At 43.0% G+C, this 19,362-nt stretch overlaps 2 protein-coding genes across 3 annotated transcripts; both read left to right on the top strand.

Moving 5' to 3' along the window:
- Positions 1-2,284: 2,284 nt before the first annotated feature.
- Positions 2,285-5,493, top strand: LOC106587475 (protein TSSC4). Of its 2 annotated transcripts, none has more exons than XM_014175890.1 (4): positions 2,285-2,385; positions 3,482-3,606; positions 3,944-4,017; positions 4,124-5,493. In XM_014175890.1, the coding sequence occupies exon 4, from the start codon at positions 4,193-4,195 to the stop codon at positions 5,132-5,134; it is 942 nt and encodes a 313-aa protein (XP_014031365.1). In that variant the 5' UTR covers positions 2,285-2,385; positions 3,482-3,606; positions 3,944-4,017; positions 4,124-4,192; the 3' UTR covers positions 5,135-5,493. The 2 variants fall into 2 exon arrangements, with proteins under 2 accessions (XP_014031365.1, XP_014031366.1); XM_014175891.1 differs by having other exon boundaries at positions 3,482-3,621.
- A 312-nt stretch (positions 5,494-5,805) lies between these two features.
- On the top strand, positions 5,806-18,432 carry LOC106587474 (anoctamin-9). Its single transcript, XM_014175888.1, has 24 exons — positions 5,806-6,106; positions 8,914-8,985; positions 9,135-9,257; positions 9,476-9,618; positions 9,714-9,763; positions 9,865-9,923; positions 10,107-10,186; positions 11,318-11,452; positions 11,602-11,695; positions 11,793-11,853; positions 11,954-12,036; positions 12,262-12,366; positions 12,495-12,659; positions 12,737-12,773; positions 12,923-13,034; positions 13,539-13,596; positions 13,714-13,811; positions 14,065-14,264; positions 14,474-14,626; positions 14,728-14,872; positions 15,857-15,979; positions 16,241-16,334; positions 16,745-16,857; positions 17,020-18,432. The coding sequence occupies exons 1-24, from the start codon at positions 6,083-6,085 to the stop codon at positions 17,051-17,053; spliced, it is 2,361 nt and encodes a 786-aa protein (XP_014031363.1). The 5' UTR covers positions 5,806-6,082; the 3' UTR covers positions 17,054-18,432.
- The last annotated feature ends 930 nt before the right edge of the window (positions 18,433-19,362 follow it).

The following is a 19,362-nucleotide window of genomic DNA, read 5'->3' as shown; positions in this document are numbered from 1 at the left end:
CCATATGAGCCTAACTGACTATCCTACTAAATTATTTCAATTTGGGCTATGTGAAGAAACAGTCCACCAAGCAAACTGCATATATAAAAGGTTGTGTGTGTCAACTGTGGGGTGCCCATGTTTGCTAGGGATCGGAAGTCGGTGCAAGAGTGGCAGGTTGAGTTGGCCTGAGTCAGAGTAAGTAGTACAGAAGGTGTCTTATGCTGAGGCAGTGAGGGATCCTGAGAGAATCCCTGTGAGTAGGCCTAGTAGATCTGTGACAGCACAGAGGGATAGGTCAATGAGTGATGTATGCTTCAGAGAGGTTGGTTTAGCGTTCATAACGATAGTTTTAATGAGTGTAGGGTTAGATGGCAGGGTGATTTAAATGTTTTTACTTTCCCCATTTTTTCCATTTTGTGGATCAAAGTAGAATGAATTCAAATCAAATCAAATTGTATTAGTCACATGCGCCGAATACAACAGGTCTAGACCTTACAGTGAAATACTTACTTACGAGCCCCTAACCATCAATGCAGTTAAAAAAATATATGAATAAGAATAAGAAATAAAAGTAACAAGTAAGTAAAGAGCAGCAGTAAAATAACAATAGCGAGACTATTTACAGGGGGGTACCGGTACAGAGTCAATGTGCGGGGGCACCGGTTAGTTGAGGTAATTTGTACATGTAGGTAGAGTTATTAAAGTGACTATGCGTAGATGAAAACAACAATGCAAATAGTCTGGGTGGCCATTTGATTAGACTTTCAGGAGTCTTATGGCTTGGGGGTAGAAGTTGTTTAGAAGCCTCTTGGACCTAGACTTGGCGTTCTGTTACCGCTTGCCGTGCGGTAGCAGAGAGAACAGTCTATGACTAGGGTGGCTGGAGTCCTTGACAATTTTTAGGGTCTTCCTCTGACATTGCCTGGTATAGAGGTCCTGGATGGCAGGAAGCTTGGCCCCAGTGATGTACTGGGCCGTACGCACTATCCTCTGTAGTGCCTTGCGGTCGGAGGCCGAGCAGTTGCCATACCAGGCAGTGATGCAACCAGTCAGGATGTTCTCAATGGTGCAGCTGTAGAACCTTTTGAGCATCTGAGGACCCATGCCAAATCTTTTCAGTCTCCTTGGGGGGAATAGGTTTGTCATGCCCTCTTCACAACTGTCTTGGTGTGCTTGGACCATGTTAGTTTGTTGGTGATTTGGACACCAAGGAAATTGAAGCTCACAACCTGCTCCACTACAGCCCTGTTGATGAAAATGGGGGTGTGCTCTGTCCTATTTTTCCTGTAGTCCACAATCATCAACTTTGTCTTGATCACGTTGAGGGAGAGGTTGTTGTCCTGGTACCACACGGCCAGGTCTCTGACCTCCTCCCTATAGGCTGTCTCGTCGTTGTCAGTGATCAGGCCTACCACTGTTGTGTCATCGGCAAACTTAATGATGGTGTTGGAGTCGTGCCTGGCCGTGCAGTCATGAGTGAACAGGGAGTACAGGTGGGGACTGAGCACGCACCCCTGAGGGGCCCCTGTGTTGAGGATCAGCGTGGCGGATGTGTTGTTACCTACCCTTACCACCTGGGGACGGCCCATCAGGAAGTCCAGGATCCAGTTGCAGAGGGAGGTGTTTAGTCCCAGGGTCCTTAGCTTATTGATGAGCTTTGAGGGCAGTATGGTGTTGAATGCTGAGCTGTAGTCAATGAAAAGCATTCTCACATAGGTGTACCTTTTGTCCAGGTGGGAAAGTGCAGTGTGGAGTGCAATAGAGATTGCATCATCTGTGAATCTGTTAGAGCGGTATGCAAATTGGAGTGGGTCTAGAGTTTCTGGGATAATGGTGTTGATGTGAGCCATGACCAGCCTTTCAAAGCACTTCATGCCTACAGACATGAGTACTACGGGTCGGTAGTCATTTAGGCAGGTTACCTTAGTGTTCTTGGGCACAGGGACTATGATGGTCTGCTTAAAACATGTTGGTATTACAGACTCGGACAGGGAGAGGTAGTACGATTCGATCTTAGTCCTGTATTGACGCTTTGCCTGTTTGATGGTTCTTCGGAGGGCATAGTGGGATTTCTTATATGCTTCCGGGTTAGAGTCCCGCTCCTTGAAAGTGGCAGCTCTAGCCTTTAGCTCAGTGCGAATTTAAACCCCAGTCTTGGTAGCGGTAATGCAACAGAAATTGGATGCCAACCACCATTAAACCTCAGCGAATAAGATGTATGTTTAGAAAATCTGATGTAGGCCTACACCGGCATTACATTTACAATCCATTAGACTACTGTAGGTGGCGGTAAGGTATCGACGATTGGGTTGTTTGCCCACTAAAGGCAGGAGCGGGGAAAACTACCCTTCCCAGCATACATTGCCACATGCAAACCGAAGTTGCAGCGCCAGCGTGAAGAAGGTAAAGCTGGAGATGCAGCAGCTTGCTAGCAACACAAATCAGCTTTGAACGCTTTGTGTAGTAGCTAGATAGTTTACTGAACACATTCCAACGTATCAATGAAGTATTGTAAGATATAGAATGCTTGTGTGTGGTTGTGGTATGTTCCACCCTCCCTTTATTCAAAGTCAGCTACAGCTAACGTTAGCTAGCCAACCAGGCTACTAGTTGACGTTAGCTAGATATCCAACGTCGATTTCCATAACTGGTTTACATCGTGGTGAATTACTCAATCCTCCATGTTGTTATGCTGTCATCCCATAAAATACCATGACAAACAAAAGTTAGCTAGGAGAACTGAGATACGCACGAACTAGCTACTAATGTTAGGGGGCGTAGTCGCTGTTTTAGTTCTTGTCCATCGCACGACGATGAGATGCCCCTGTTTTGTCGTTTTCCATATCCTTTCATCGTAACTCAAAGTAAACATATTTTTAGATTGCGGGAAAGACCCTGATCCATACGTATGCGTGGGGCACTACGAGCTGCTTGCACAAGCGTGGACCAGAGCTTCTCTGGCAGTATCATTGAGCTAGATGTAGGACTCAGCCCGTTTTAGGATGTGCAGCGCCATTGAGGACTTTAAACATGTTTAAGTAGTCAACAGGGTGGGACATCCTATAGGTTAAGGAAGGATCACATTATTCCATCCAGGGTGATGGAGGGATCAGCCAATTAATTATACTCATGAGCAAACATCCCATAACTGCAGGTGGCAGTAAATCGCCAACCTTGGATTTGTTTACAAACTCCATAGAAGTAAGTAGTAGAAGGAGAAAATTGACTACTTCAAAATGGAGATGGCCTCAGTGGCTTTTCCCATGCTCTAGCAGATGTCATAATGGGACAGATACAATGTTGCGTCCTCTAACTACAATATCTCTATGAGTGGTATACAAGGCAACTCATTGTCGTTGCGTGATGGACCAGAGCTACTGTGTTGTATGCAGATCCATCTAAGTATATGAGTCTGGTTGTATGTATGCAATGTAATCACAATTTACATATGTGCAGTGAGTGGGTAACAGACTGTGATCTGCGTGTATTTGTTTTACAGATTGTCGCTACACCATTTTAGTCTGGTATTGGTCACACCATGGCAAAAGTTGGAACTGTCATCTATCCCCACACATTTGTTGTCTTATCTGAGCTGAGCAGCATCCCAACCAGCTCCCACAACCTGTGAGTGCAACTCTAGTAAGATACGTCCTCACACTAACACAAACGGTAACATTACGTAGGATGTCAAACATTCAATTATCTGAAGGCCCTCGGTACTGATGCACCCACTTACAGTACTCAATGTTCACACTACGCTGCAGAGGAGTTATAGGCCTACTCATTTGCAGTTGACTCACCACACCTGATGTCACACTTGATGTTGTGCAATTGCTCTGAAATGTTAGTTTAATTGTTTTTACCTGTCAATGTACTTATTATTTACAGTATAGGCCTAAGCTTTAAATGACAAGATCCGTGTTGCTGTTTTCAATGTATATCTTTCTGTGTGTCTGTTAAGGGTGGAAGGACTGCCATCACCATTGAACCTCACTGATACAGAAAGTGGCGGTGTTGCAGCTCTACCAGGCTAAGGTCAGTCATTTCTTGACAAAGTGAAAATATTATAATGCATGCTATATTACCATACATATTATATGTTTCAATTACCACTCAGAACAACCCTCTCATACTCTTCCAGGCTCTTGGCCCCTTGAATGTGTGAAAGTCGTTTTTTTCCTGTGGTATCAGACCCAGGCCCTTGAGAGCAATGTGTGAGCAAGAGGACCACGGAGACGGTGCCCGTAACAAGCTGTCCAACAGTGACGCCATCAAGCTGACAGATGACCTCTCTCTGAGGGACTCCGACCCTGAAGAGAGTAATGAGTTCATAGACCCAGAGGTGGAAGACTTGTCCTCATCTGATGATGAAGAGCACCAGAACTCTTGCCCTGGTCCCGGTCCCAAAAAACCTGCATTCAGTCTGACAGGTGGCAGCTCAAGCTTCTCCAACCGCAGCCGAAGCATCTTTGATTGCCTGGAGAGTGCCGCTAAGCTGTCCTCGTCCCATCTGGGCCAGGACAATGTCATTGACGGGGTCTTTGCACGTCCCCCTCCACCCCCACTGCTGCCGAGTGGAAAGAAGTATGGGGAGAAGGTGGGGGAATTGGTCAGCAAGCCTCCTCAGAAGAGAGGAGTGCCAGATTACCTGGTGAATCCTGAGCGCTGGACGCGTTATGACCTGGAGGATGTGCCAGAGACCAGTGACAGCCAGAATAGCATGGTGGCTCAGCAGTACATACAAAGCCTGCAGCAGAAGGAGAAGGAGAACACAATGGAATATGATCCTGAAGAGCCTTTTACACCTACTTTCAACCAGGGCCAGGGCAGTAACTCAGAGCATAAGATCGTGTTCTCCAGGCCTAGCCGGCCACAGAAAGATGAATCTGCAGATGTTAACAAGCCTGATCGAACTAAGAAGGCAGGGATGGGTCTCTGTCACTTAGATGATGATGAAGAAGAGGAGGGTATAGGCCTAGCAATCGCCCCCCAAAGCCCAAAGGAGAGTGAGCGGAAGAGGAAGTGGACACCGGTGGGGGACGCAGAGGGCGTGCTGAATGATAGGAAGGATCAGCCGCCTATTGGCTTCGTCATTAGTAGGAACGTCAAAAGGAAGAACTTCCGCAAGACGTCAGAGAAAGAGGAGGACTGAGAGTACACATGCATGACCTCAATCAATTGAAGTCCTCTGGAAATAATGGAGGACCCTAAATATGGGCAGTATTTTAGTGCTTCCCTGTAGAACCTCAACCAGTGGAGTTTTTTTCCTAATCAAGGGAATGGTTTCGGCCTCTTGACTTTATCAGAATCAATGTAAAATGTGTATTTTGAATATTAACTTCAGACATGAAAAGCACTTGTCAGTAATGCTAATGTATATGGCTGTTTTGAAGTCCAAAGAATATTGAATTTAGCTGTCAAGTATACTGGTGGAAGTGTAATGCTATTGTTATAAGTTATTGCTATAACTATTATTGATTATTGGAGCAGTAAAGTCTTCCCACAACTAAATCGTTTCTTTGTCTCTTATGAATCTTTGTTCCTGTATTTTCCATGGCTGATGTGAAGCCAATAGTGTTTAATTTGTGATTAATCTAGAAGTTATCCGTGTTATCATTATATTACAGTATTTGAAGCATGTGCTTATGAGTTAATATGCATTGCTACATTCATATCAACGTCAAATAATACAATTATTCGTTGGTTTCACAGATAAGCAAAGCACACTCATTTGGATGCACTTTCGAAAGGTAGAGAGTTTTGGTCACAAACTGTAAACCTTTTAAACGACTGCCCTATTATGACCAGATGGCCGCATTGCTATTCCACGGGAAGCGCTCAATATCAGCGCCTCACCTTTTGAGAAGCAGTGACGCTACCTACCTGAAAGCAATTGACTCAGAAACGCGGAAGTGAAGTCAACTTATCTTTAGCTAAGTACAGTAGTTTTTAATATTTTACTTTTAGTATAATTAGAGCTCCATGTCTGAAGTAAGGGTAAACGTTTCGTGAGTAATGAAGAAAACGGCGCTCCAACGACAGAAGATGTGAATGGTGACGTTCAATATTCGCTGAATTTGGATTACGAGTGTATTGCAACATGTACTTCAAGAATCCAGAGCAGGTGAGGACAATTATTTATTAGCAACTCACCTGCAAACCATTTAGGAAACATGTTTTCATGTAGCCTACAGTATTTTGAATTATTATAAAATCAGTTGGACTGAATAATGTATTTTTAAAATGTTATACTCATGGATTATGGCAATGAAACCGCTTTTTAGAGGTGACGGTCATAGCAGGGTAAAATATATTGCCGTCTTGCTATAACCTGTGCAGAAATCAATACGTTTGTGTGTGAGTATGCTGAGTTGTGTTATGTTACTGTAACAAAAGTGGCCTACAGTGCCTTATCTATGGACTAGATGTGGGTCAAACGTCACACACACCCTCATTTTACAGGTGTTTTATTTGGACTGAGAACACATTGACTGTGGCTCATTGTAGCTGAGGTTCCCTGAAACTATTTTCTGCCTCGTATGACCATGTACAGTGCCTTTGGAAAGTATTCAGACCCCTTTACTTTTTTTCCACATTATGTTACCGCATCGAGTCTTTTGGGTATGACGCTACAAGCTTGGCACACCTGTATTTGGGGAGTTTCTTCCATTCTCTGTAGATCCTCTCAAGCTCCTACAGGTTGGATGGGGTGCGTTGCTGCACAGCTATTTTCAGGTCTCTCCAGAGATGTTAGATCGGGTTCAAGTCCAGGCTCTGGCAGGGCCAGTCAAGGACATAGAGACTTGTCCCGAAACCACTCCTGCGTTGTCTTGGCTGTGTGCATAGGGTCGTTGTCCTGTTGGAAGGTGAACCTTCGCCCCAGTCTGAGGTCCTGAGCGCTCTGGAGACTGTTTTCATCAAGGATCTCGCAGTACTTTGCTCCGTTCATCTTTGCCTCAAACCTGACTAGTCTCCCAGTCCCTGCCGCTGAAAAACATCCACACAGCATGATGCTGCCACCACCATGCTTCACCGTAGAGATGGTGCCAGATTTCCTCCAGACGTGACGCTTGGCATTCAGGCCAAAGAGACCAGAGAATCTGGTTTCTCATGGTGTGAGAGCCTTCAGGTGCCTTTTGGCAAACTCCAAGCGGGCTGTAGTGCCTGTTACTGAGGAGTGGTTTCCGTCTGGACACTCTACCATAAAGGCCTGATTGGTGGAGTGCTGCAGAGATGGTTGTCCTTCTGGAAGGTTCTCCCATCTCCACAGATGAACTCTAGAGCTCTGTCAGTGTGACCACCGGGTTCTTAGTCACCTCCCTGACCAAGGCTCTTCTCCCCCCGAGTCTTGGTGGTTCCAAACTTCTTGCATTTAAGAATGATGGAGGCCACTGTGTGCTTGGGAACATTCAATGCTGCAGAATTGTTTTGGTACGCTTCCCCAGATCTGTGCCTCGACACAATCCTGTTTTAGAGCTCTACGGACAATTCCTTTCGACCTCATGGCTTGGTTTTTGCTCTGACATGCACTGTCAACTGTGGGACTTTATATAGACAGGTGTGTGCCTTTCCAAATCATGTCCAATCAATTGAATTAACCACAGGTGGACTCCCAAGTCGTAGAAACATCTCAAGGATTATCAATGGAAACAGGATGTACCTGAGCTCAATGTTGAGTCTAATAGCAACTGGTCTGAATACTTATGTAAATATTTCTGTTTTAATTTTTAATAAATTAGCAAAAAATTCTAAAAACCTGTTTTTGCCTTGTCATTATGTGTGGGTATTGTGTGTCGATTGCTGAGGAATTGTTTTTATTTAATCCATTTTAGAATAAGGCTGTAACAAAATATGGAAAAAGTCAAGTGGTCTGAATACTTTCCGAAGGCACTGTATAGGCTGGATTCATTGCAGCAGCTAAAATAAATTAACAAAAATCCCAGACCAACTTAAAATATTTCACAGATTTAAAGGTCACTTATCTGGCCTTTGGGTTTCAAGCATAACTTAACTCAAAGTCGGCTGAACAGTCTCCCACCATGATCCTCATCTAAAGCATGCAGATCTTTGAGAAATTTTCAGGTCAGCTTTTTACCCTGGACCATGTTGCTCTGAAGAGTGTCTATGATTTATGTGATGCTGAGGCCTGATGTATGACACCTCTCCTCTGGCAACCCATGCCATATCCACTACACAGTACCCTACATCAGAGCCAGCCTCCTTTCAACGTTTGCCTGGTCTTCTTGGCTGTGCTCCTGGTGAAACAGGTTATTTCATTAAAGTTTATGCAACTGCACTTAAGAGGGTAATATTGGCACACCTCCAAAATACGATCAGTCAAGATTGGATTATGTCTCTCGAGACATAGCAGAGCATAGAACTCAGTGTGGCCTTAGAATATAACATTTATATTTTGTTCAGAGGTTTAAATAATCCCATCGTTTTGTACAGCAAAAGCCTACATGCCCTCCCAGCCAATCAGTGTGAGGAGCAGTCTGTGGAACATTTTCACTGATGGGCGTGTTGGAGCCTGTAATCTGGAAAATCCTGTGGGAGTCTGGAAGAATGAAAGTGAAAGACTGACAGGCTTTAGAGAGAAACATGCATAACAACAGAGATGGCAAGAGGGATGGCCCAGTCGCCTTTATTTGTTTTACCACTCTGCTTAGCGATGTGTTATTTACAGTTGGTCCATGAGATGTCAAAAGGAATTTGCCTAGTATCCCTTTTTTCGACACAGGATAGTGAAGCCACAATGATGATTTGGCTGTAGTGAATGAAGGCACATCATTGACCATTATGTTAGCTGAGAGGTTCCTTGTGGTCCTTGCTGACTGGCACATGCCTGGCAGACCACTGCAGTGAGGTGGGCCAGCCCTTGTATAACAAGAGAGATGTCACATTGTTCCTCTTTGTTACCCTGTGTTTTAGGATGGTGTTGAGCTGCAGGAGAGAAACATGGATGGCTTTGACAATACCATGGAGGCATTACTCCCAACTCTGGTAAGCGACAACACAACACACACCATCTATTCATTTCACTGCATTCATAACTTAGAGCCATACATAGTCATACAGGTGATAATTATTCACCCTGTTTGTATGACACAGTCCCTAGAATACAGAAAGCCTTGTGTGTGTGTTTCCCACAGCACCAGCAGAGGACATATGATTATGTTCTAGTTGCTGACAAAGTTGAGGACCAAGAACACCCAAAGTTTCAGAAGCAGGTGGCTTTTATTGACCACCTGAGGAAGAAAAACATGAAAGTGACAGTGAGTTTGTTACTTGATTGAATCACGTTTAAATTCCATATGGAGCGTTGTTGAGGTAATGTTCCTTTATTGGGATGTGTACAATATTTTATTGGGATGTGTACAATTGTAGAGAATGTGTGAAAGTTATACTGTAACATCATGGCCAATCCTCCCAAAATTATCCAATTTCAACTGGTTCAATGCCCGTCATGTACTTTGCCTGTTTTTTGTGTCAGAAAATCATTCATGATGACAAGACGTTTTATGGTGTCCGGGCCCCGAAGGAGATCTTTGACAAGTACAGGTACCTACTAAAGGTGTCTGATGCTTGCAACTGGAGCGGCGACCGGAAATGTGTCAGAATCCCTCACTCAACCAGGTGAGACGTATTGAACTCTCACTCTTGGCATTTCATACGCAAATAACATTAACTTCCAACATGTCCTCTTATCTTGTTCCTGTTTTTTTGTTCAGGATCAGAGTAGTGCATTACATCCTACACCACACCCATATCAACACAGGAGGTATGTGAAGTGCTCCCTCCATTGATCTCTTTAGCAACATATTTGTCCCTGACTTCAATTGTTCATCACTCCTAACCCTCTTTTTCATTTCAACACAACAGAGAACCTCAGAGAGCTCCAGGAGAAGGGTGTCTTTGAGGCCACGTTCTGCCTGCATGAGGTTAAAAAAAACATCTCCTTAATAATAAGGAATATACCTGTATACATTATTAGTATACCTGATTACTTGTTCAATTTTGAGGGGCATTGTAGCTGTTTATGCCTAGTATGATCGTAAGTAGCCCATATGAAATTCATTGATGTGAAATACATCTACAGTATGAGCCGCTTTCTGTTTTTATAGAGGAACAAGCAAAAGGTGTTGAAACAAAAGTGGGCACGATGGTCTGCTCTCTGTACCAGCCAGCCTGTTGATGATGTCAGGTAAGACCTTCTATATATCCTGCTATGTTTCTGTGTCTTTTGGTTTCATAGTGGCTTTTCCTCAATTGGATTTACTCAACTCCTGCATCCTCTCACCTCCGTCCTCTCTGGCCTCCTTTTGAAAAGGGTCATAGGTAATCGAGGAGAGGCGTCGAGAAGGGGGAAAGTGGACAAAATTGTGCTTGTATGAAATGAGACTCCTTGTACAATAGCACATGGGCGTAAATGACGTTTACAGGGTGGAATCCCCAAGTAAATGTATACAGTGATAAAAACAAATGTAGCTAGCTAGTTGTGCAAGACATGTTGTAGATAAAATGATCAATAGAATATTGTTTTTAAATGTTTGCATGCTTTTCTCCTTCAAGAAAACAATAGCTGATTTCAAAGTGGGTGTGGAAGGTTAAAACTCTTCCACAAAGGAATCATGTTGGATTCACTTGTGCTTCCATGCCAAAAGGAGGCTATCGAGGAAGGGAGGACCATCTTCCGTTTCCTACAAAAAATTGTCACTCTCCTTGACCACTTATCAGTTTCAGGGTCAACGAGGAGAGAGGACTGGGGAGAGAGGGTGGAGAACAGACTTTTTCCCAAATAAGAAAAGGTCTATCTTTCTCGTTTTCAAAGCAATTAACTCTGTTACCAGGAGGTATACCAGCTAGTGGTTATATCCACACAGAACTTTGGGTTTGCCGATGCAGCTAAATGTGATGTGCTTACCTAAAGCAGTATTTCCCAAACTCGGTCCTGGGGCGCATGCTCTGGGTGCATGTTTTGGTTTTTGCCCTAGCACTACACAGCTGATTCAAATAACCAACTCATCATCAAGCTTAGTTTGAACCAGCTAAGAACAGCCCTTAGCTGTGGTATATTGGCCATATACCACACACCCTCGTGCCTTATTGCTTAAATATATAGCATGCAAATAGCAATACAATGTCATTTACCTCAGTGGTGTGAAAGGGAAATTATCAAGATGACACTAAACTAAACTGTGAAACTAAACTACATGTTAATTAAATCATTTTTTAATTCCCCTGGAAACCTAGTAAGGGGTGTTAACTGAATAGGAATGTCCTTTTCCTGATTTGAATTTGAACATGCAAACTGAAATGTATCTATATCTGTCAGGAGTTACTTTGGAGAGAAGGTGGCTCTGTATTACCTGTGGTTGGGCTGGTACACCATCCTGCTGGTCCCTGCAGCCATTCTGGGTGTGATTGTGTTCCTGTATGCACTGGCTTTCTTTAACACCAGCCCCCTCATGTGAGTTGACAGACACACTGAGCCAAACTCTTTATTAAGCTGATTGTTGCTGACATTTTAGTAGGAAGAAAAAATAGGTTACATGGAGTTGCTCCACTTTAAAACTCTCATGTGTTTCTGAAGGTGCATTTTGTGTCTTCATATTACAGAAAGGAGGTCTGTGAGTCTGACACCGTAATGTGCCCGAGGTGTGACAAATGGTGTCAAGTATGGCAGCTGCGTGACACCTGTGCCTATGCCAAGGTAACTCATGTCATTCTACCATACTGCATTGCAAACTTTACTATTTAAAAAAAATAGTTAATACAGTTTGTATGTTCAAAATGTGTCTTGTGTGCAGGTGAGTCATCTGTTTGACAATGAGGGGACGGTGGCCTTTGCTATGTTCATGGCAGTCTGGGGTAAGTCTCTCACACAGGATAAAACTGATTCTTTCCATCCAATACATTTTTAATTCAGATAAATCTTGACTGTCATGACTTGTCCTTTTTATTTTTCCAGCTACCATTTTTCTGGAGCTGTGGAAGAGACACAAAGCAACGTTTGTGTCCAAATGGAAAGTCTTTGACTGGTGTGAGGAAGAGGTACGGCTTCACTTAGGCCTAAGAAACCATTATATGTCTGGATATACTGTACACTATAGGATGGTTTTAGCATGGTTTAGGTTGTCTGTTACCCATTGATATTACCCAATCATATACTCTTTCAAATAACAAAAATAATGTCCCGTTGTGACCCTTTGTGTGATTGATATGACCTCAGACTCATGCTGTGGTATAATCCTGAATATTGTTCCATCTGGCCTGCAGGAGGAGCTCATCCTGGGAGTAGTCAATGATCCAGACTGCCATCCCAAAGAGTTTCGCCATTCTTATCTGCGCAGCACTCTAGTTCTGGTGCTGGTCACTCTCATGGTCAGTCCCAGTCAGTCACTCAGTGCCGTATTGCATCACAGACGTAGCAGTTTTCATCCTGGGCTATACCAGTGTTTAGCTCCGGTTCAGTCAATGTTGTCCTCTCACTGTGTGTGTTCTTTTACCAGTTGGTTCTGATCATTGGGCTAACCCAGGCTTTGGTGGTGTTCCGTGTGGTTGCTGCTGTGCTGTTATCAGAGGGAACATGGGAGTTTGTAAGGGACCATGCCAACACTGTAGCAGTAATGCTGGGTGCTGTACTACACTACATCACCATGCAATTTATGACCAGAGTAAGTTTAACCAGCAACCCCTCTAAGTCATGTAGACCTGCACAGTCCCTAACTCTTCTCCTCTCTTACCCGAATAGGTCAACAAGGCGGTGGCCTTCAAGCTGTGTGAGATAGGTGAGTCTGAAGAGGCACATATGTTTGCATTGAACATTTTAATTTACAATCAAACATGTACATGTTCATCTCTGCAATTCCATCAGATGGAATTGTACTTAGCTAAGTGAGTCAGTGAATGAAGTTAATGTTGCTGCTCTTGCCTGCAGAGAAGACACAGTCGTTTGCGGCCACTGAGAGGAGCTTCACTGTTAAGATGTTTACCTTCCAGTTCTTCACCCTCTTCTCCTCACTCATATATGTGGCATTTTTCCTGGGCAGGTACTGAGTGCAACGTGTGTGTGTGTAGTGTTAATATTTGATCGGGCTGAAAGTACATGGGGCTCCCGAGTGGTGCAGCGGTCTAAGGCACTGCATCTCAGTGCTAGAGGCACCACTACAGAACCTGGTTCGATTCCAGGCTGTATCACAACTGGCTATGATTGGGAGTCCCATAGGGCAGCGCCCAGCATCGTCCGGGGTAGGGTTTGGCCGGGGTAGGCCGTCATTGTAAATAAGATTTTTTTCTTATCTGACTTGCCTAGTTAAATAAAGGTTAAATAAAAATAAAAGATTGCAGACTAGCCTAAAACCAAGGGGAAAACTGTTGGTAAGGTACTGCTCTGTGTCAACTGTCATGGGCAGCCTAGCTGTATGGAGAAAGTGTCCATGTATCTGTGATCCTTGAAATGTTTGAATCCTGAACCATAAAGGTGTAAGTATTTGAAATGTTTATGCATATGTGCTTTACATTTAATGAATCTAACACGCCGTTCTTGTGCATAGGATAAATGGTCGCCCAGGCAGCTACGTTCGTATTTCTGGTAAATGGAGATTGGAGGAGGTGGGTAGCTCATCACTATTTAAAAAAAGTATTACTTAACATGGGATTATGACATGGTTGAACGGTTTGGATTGTCTTTATACTGTTACCATATCTGCCTTTTCCTGTCCTTGCCAGTGTCATCCCAGTGGCTGCCTCACTGACCTCTTCATTCAAATGGCCGTCATCATGTTGCTCAAACAGACACTGAATAACATCTTTGAGTTTACTGTGCCGTAAGTACAGTATATAGCTATGATTATCTACCTGCTTAACATAGATACATTCTGAGGAAATGAATAGGTTGAATAAGCCCTTTGATGTGTTGAATAAGCTTTTGGTAATGCAAATAAACGTTTGACTGTCAGTCAGACGATAAAACCCCATGTAAAAATGAATTCTAGTTAATGAATTCTAATTAACCGAATTAGACATCCAAAGTGGAGCATCATACTTTCTCACTTTAGGTTGTCCTATGTTGTTGTGCAGCTGGTTCAAGAGTTACTTCAGAAGGACTACAACTAAGAAGCTGGAGAGGAAGTGTGGCCACTGCTACAAAAATGCATGTCGCGAAGAGGAGAAGATGGGCCGTGACCCATGTGATATCTGCAAGCTGCGTGATTGGCTGCGCAACTACGATCTGAATGACGTCAACTTTTTCAGTCTCTTCAATGAGTTTCTGGAAATGGGTACGTGGCTACCTTCCATGGATGTCTCATTGTCTCTCTAAGTCCAACGTCTTTATTTATTTCACCAAAGTGATTCTCTATCTCTCTTACACTGTGATTCATGGTCTCTTATGTTCAATGAGTCTTCCCAGTTGTTTTTATTGACTTCCCAATCCCCTGTCTTGAATGTTAAATCTCTGTTGTGTTATTACACGCTTCTCCTCATGCAGTTGTTCAGTTCAGTTTCACCACCATCTTTGTGGCGGCCTTCCCTCTGGCCCCTCTACTGGCCCTCATCAACAATATCTTTGAGATCCGTCTGGATGCCATCAAGATGGTCAGCTTGGAACGTAGATTAGTCCCCAAGAAAACCAATGATATTGGTGAGTTAAACAGTATATGTAAAAGCTTGTGCGTCTCTGGTAAACTCCTTACCATGTTTTTGTTAGGGCTTGTATGCTCATCCCGTAATATGATTCCTTAGGTATATGGACCAAAGTTCTGGAAGCTATTGGTGTTCTGGCTGTCATTGCCAATGGGCTAGTCATTGGGGTGTCCTCAGACTTCATCCCTCGGCTGGTCTATCGCTACCACTACGGACCCTGTGCCAATGGAGAAGCTGATGTACAGTAAGTTCTACTGTAGCACCTTGTGCAGGGACTGGTGCATGGGTTGCACCTACAGTAGTGTAGACCTTTCACAGAGCATTGTCTGCACTCTTAAAGCAATGAATGCCATAGTAATAATGTAGATAATGTCATCTGATAGACTACATTCGAGCCTCCCGAGTTGTGCAGCAGTCTAAGGCACTGCATCGCAGTGATTGAGGGGCCACCCCAGACCCTGGTTCGATCCCGGGCTGTGTCGCAGCCAGCCGCGACCGGGAGACCCATGATTCGGTGCACAATTGGACCAGCGTTGTCCGGGTTAGGGAAGGGTTTGGCCGGCCAGGATGTCCTTGTCCCATCGCGCTCTAGCGACTCCTGTGGCGGGCCAGGCGCATGGACGATGACACGGTTGCCAGTTGTACGGCATTTCCTCTGACACATTTGTGCGGCTGGCTTCCGGGTTATGCGAGCAGTGTGTCAAGAAGCGGAGCGGCTTGGCAGGGTCGTGTTTCAGAGGATGCATGGCTCTCGACCTTCGCCTCTCCCGAGTCCAAACGGGATTTGCAGGGATGGGACAAGACTGTAACTACCAATTTGGATATCACGGAAATTGGGGAGATAAATAAAATAATACATTCTTTATTGAAACTGTTCCAAAGGCTTTGTAAGGCAGAGTTCAACAGTTCACCTAGTTTAGTCTTTATTGGCTTAAGTAACCATGCTGCTATGCTGTGGAGAAATGGGTATATTTGCATATGAAACAAAGCACTGTGGTTAAACACTGGTGGCAGATATCAAGGACATCCTAAAGTTGTAATAATACTGACTCGCCATGTTACCATGTGACTATTTGTTTACCCTTCAAGCTGGTTGTGAAAAAGGCTCGCAATTTAGTTCTGTTTCCCAGACAATTGGATATGGAATTATGATTTTGTATAAGCAAACTAAGTTGTATGCTTTTAAATGTATGTTTTGTGCTGATTTCCCCCCCACCCCCCCTTATAGCTGTATGAAGGGCTATATCAACGACACCCTATCCATTGCTCATATAACAGACCTGAGCGTGCGGAAGGACTTTTTCCCCAGTCAACTGATCACAGAGAGCGGCTTCAATGTTACACAATGCAGGTGGGCATCTGTGAGGCACAACTAGGTCACTATGGAAGCTACTATTTACCAAAACCTGTCTCAACCCTACTGCCCATCTCTTAATTTCACTGTTTATATTACTGACTGTTTGAATAATCAGAAACCAAAGCAACCGATTCTCCTCAGGCATGCATACATGTAGCTAGAGTCTATGCAGTCACAAACAGAAAGAACCCAGTCCAGTGATACCAGTAGTTGTTGAGAGAGATTGTTGATGGTGAAACTGGTGTGTTTTCTCAGCTATAAAGACTACAGAAATGATGTGGACTACAGCCTCACCTCCCAGTTCTGGCTCATCATGGCTGTACGCTTTGCCTTCGTCGTCCTATTTGAGGTATGTCTTTCTTTGCATCCGTGAATATGTGTATTTGCGTCAAACTACTTAGATTATTTTCAGTATAGTTTTGGCACATCAGGAATCACTGAATTCCATGTTATTGATTTTTAAGCTCTGCACCCATGATTAAATCATCAAATCAAACATTATTTAAAGGGCATTTAAAATTGTGACACACTTTACAATAAAACTAAAGATGTAAAAGCAAACACAAAGGATGTCTAAAACAATAAAATCACTTAATAAAATCACAGTAACAGCATAAAATAACATAAGGAGTACTCACAAAAGGTGAGTTTAGGGTTTTGTCAAAACCTTATCCTTGCAACTCCAAATGGCCATTGAGCAATGCCAAATATCATGGATATGATTGAACAAGCCTGTCTGTCTTTCACCTCTCTCTGTAGCATGTAGTGGTCATCTTTAAATGCATTGCTGCCTGGTTTGTGCCTGACTCCCCCATGTTGGTGAAGAATGACAGACTGAAGGATAAACTCTGTAGACTCAAAGAGGAACTACAGTGAGTTAAAACATATGGTTATAGACTACCACAATATTCCTTGTATGAACATGTATTATAAAGTGTTACCATTAGTGTTGCCGTACTTCATCTGCATGGAACTTATTATCCCCATAGTGATTTCTATGATCTGATTAAAAGGAATGTTGTCTGTGTTGAAAGGGAAATGAAGTACAGGCAGTCCACAGATGTGTGATGACTGCAACAGAGGGACATCCTGAGACATGACCAGCATGACGCATGACTTTGAAGATTTGAAAAAAGACACATTAAAAATGATGCTCTCTGCACTGTCCTGAGATCAGCATCTTACAGCATAGCTAGTGCCTGGTTATGAGAGGTAGGACAGCCTCATCTCCCAACACCTCTGAGTTTTCCCCCACATGGTCAACACACTGTTTATACCGGTGTGATTAATGGCCACCCGTGGCGCATGCAAACGTATCTTAATAGCCGATCGGGGCTACAAGTTTCTACGAGGATTAGACTGCTCCAAACTCTATTTCACATATAAGCAAGGGTACCCCAATATAAATGAACCAATAGACTGACAGACTAACCCCAGATACCAAAAGCCAATCCACAACTGTGGTTCATAAGAAGAGGTCCATATAACATTGTATTTTCTTGAATGACCAGTATGTAGGGGATCTAGTTTCAGGCATTTACTTTTCCTAATCAAAAGGGGACCATCGCAGTCTCCCAGAAGTTTGGTTGGTGCGTAAAACGTGTGAAATCAGATAAATTAAAAGGTGTGATGGGTCCGTACACAAAAATATGTTGCATAAAGATGACTTAATTTGAAAAAAAACGTATTTTCACTGCATCAGGGATAGCGTACAGACTTTGCAGCCTTCTTCAGTGTGTAGATTTATTTTATGCCTTCTACATTAGGTTAACCTAGCAGGGATGCCTATACAGTAACAGAGTTGTGGTTCATTTTGTTTCACAAACTATACATGACATACAAATGGAAAACCTGAGTTGAAATGTATTGGCTCCCTTACTCTGGCCAATATTAATGTTTTACAAAGAACTGCGGTAGTTTTGTGTGACATCCTGTTTTGCAAATATTGTACTGATGTTTCCTGTTTCCTGTTTACATGCTTTTAGTAACCTATGTTCTCTCAACATATAGAATCACAAAGTGTGAATAATGTAATTTATCTTTGTGAAAGGTTGATATCTTTGTTATATAATTATGCATCTCTTGACTTTCCTTTTAATCCACTGCATTATTTCTTTATTTGAAATTAAATTTAGAAATATTGTTATCCCTTTTTAAATTCAAACATAGCGTTGCTTTATGTTGTGTGTATGTGCAATAGTTTTTGTAAAGTATAATTCAGAAATGATTTGAGCCAATACCTATGGATATTGTATTGTTGTTGGAATGGTGTACATTTTGAGTTGCTGTTTTCTTTTTTTACTGTATATTGTACATACAGTATGTGACAGGGTTTTGCTCATCAGTCTCAGTTACCTGAGTGAAAGTGCACTATAATTTTGTCAATTTTGTCCACTTTTGATGGACCGACGGGACAAAGATTAAAGCCTGCAGTGATTTTACTCTCAGCTGAATGTGTACTTGAGGACTTTTTGTTTAAGCTAAGTAGACACAATGAACTGCCATTTGGTGGACCACACCCTGTTTATTTCCCAAACAAGTTGAGCCTGATCAACACCCCAAAAATAATTTTCACATTAGGTCAGGTAAATAAAATAAACAGATAGAGGTTATAGAGAAAAGTGGTCCATTAGGTTTCTATGAAACAACCCTCTATGAACATAGTGTCTGTATACCACAAGAGGGCAGAGTGGTCTTCTCTTCTACAGCCCAAATGTATATACAGCACTAAACTACATAACCTACCTTGTGGAAACAGATTTGGTGAAGGGACATGAAAGGGGTCATCTACATGGTCTGCTAAAAGCAGTTCCTAACTACATCTTACTGTAGCTAAAACTATTCTATCCATGTCCCCTGGTCTGTCGTTTCATTGAGAGTTCCTCCCCTCTATTAGAGTTAAACCAAAAATATTCTCAGTGTTCCAATAGCATAAATCCTCTTAGTGGGTTCACTTCATATCCGGAATGCATTCAGTGAGGTTGCAGAAATACTAAGGTCACACTGAGCATATAAAATATACTTTTGTTCTTACTTTAAAAACAGCATGTTTGTGTGGACAAATCAGACTAACTCATGGTAGAACAGTTCATCAATCTGCCTTTCTCTATTCTTAACTTTTGTTTCTCACTAAAGTTCTCTAACCTGACTCTCTGTTGAGCTCAGAGGAGATAAAACCAAGCCAGATCCTACTGTCTGCATTCCAAGGCTTTCTCCACTCCCTTTATAAGAGGGTTGTTAGCCTGTGTCTTTGCTCTTCATCTGGTCCTTTTACTCCACCACCATTTCCCATGACTTCCTGGAGAACCTTACCCTCTCACCACAGTTCATACCTCATAGTGTGCTGCCAGACTGAGGAACAGTATCTGTAAACTTAA

Source organism: Salmo salar, chromosome ssa26 (assembly GCF_905237065.1).
Source record: "Salmo salar chromosome ssa26, Ssal_v3.1, whole genome shotgun sequence".
In the NCBI taxonomy this organism is placed as follows: domain Eukaryota; kingdom Metazoa; phylum Chordata; class Actinopteri; order Salmoniformes; family Salmonidae; genus Salmo; species Salmo salar.
Note: the sequence above shows the minus strand (reverse complement) of the source record. Positions and strands in the feature narration are given on the sequence as shown.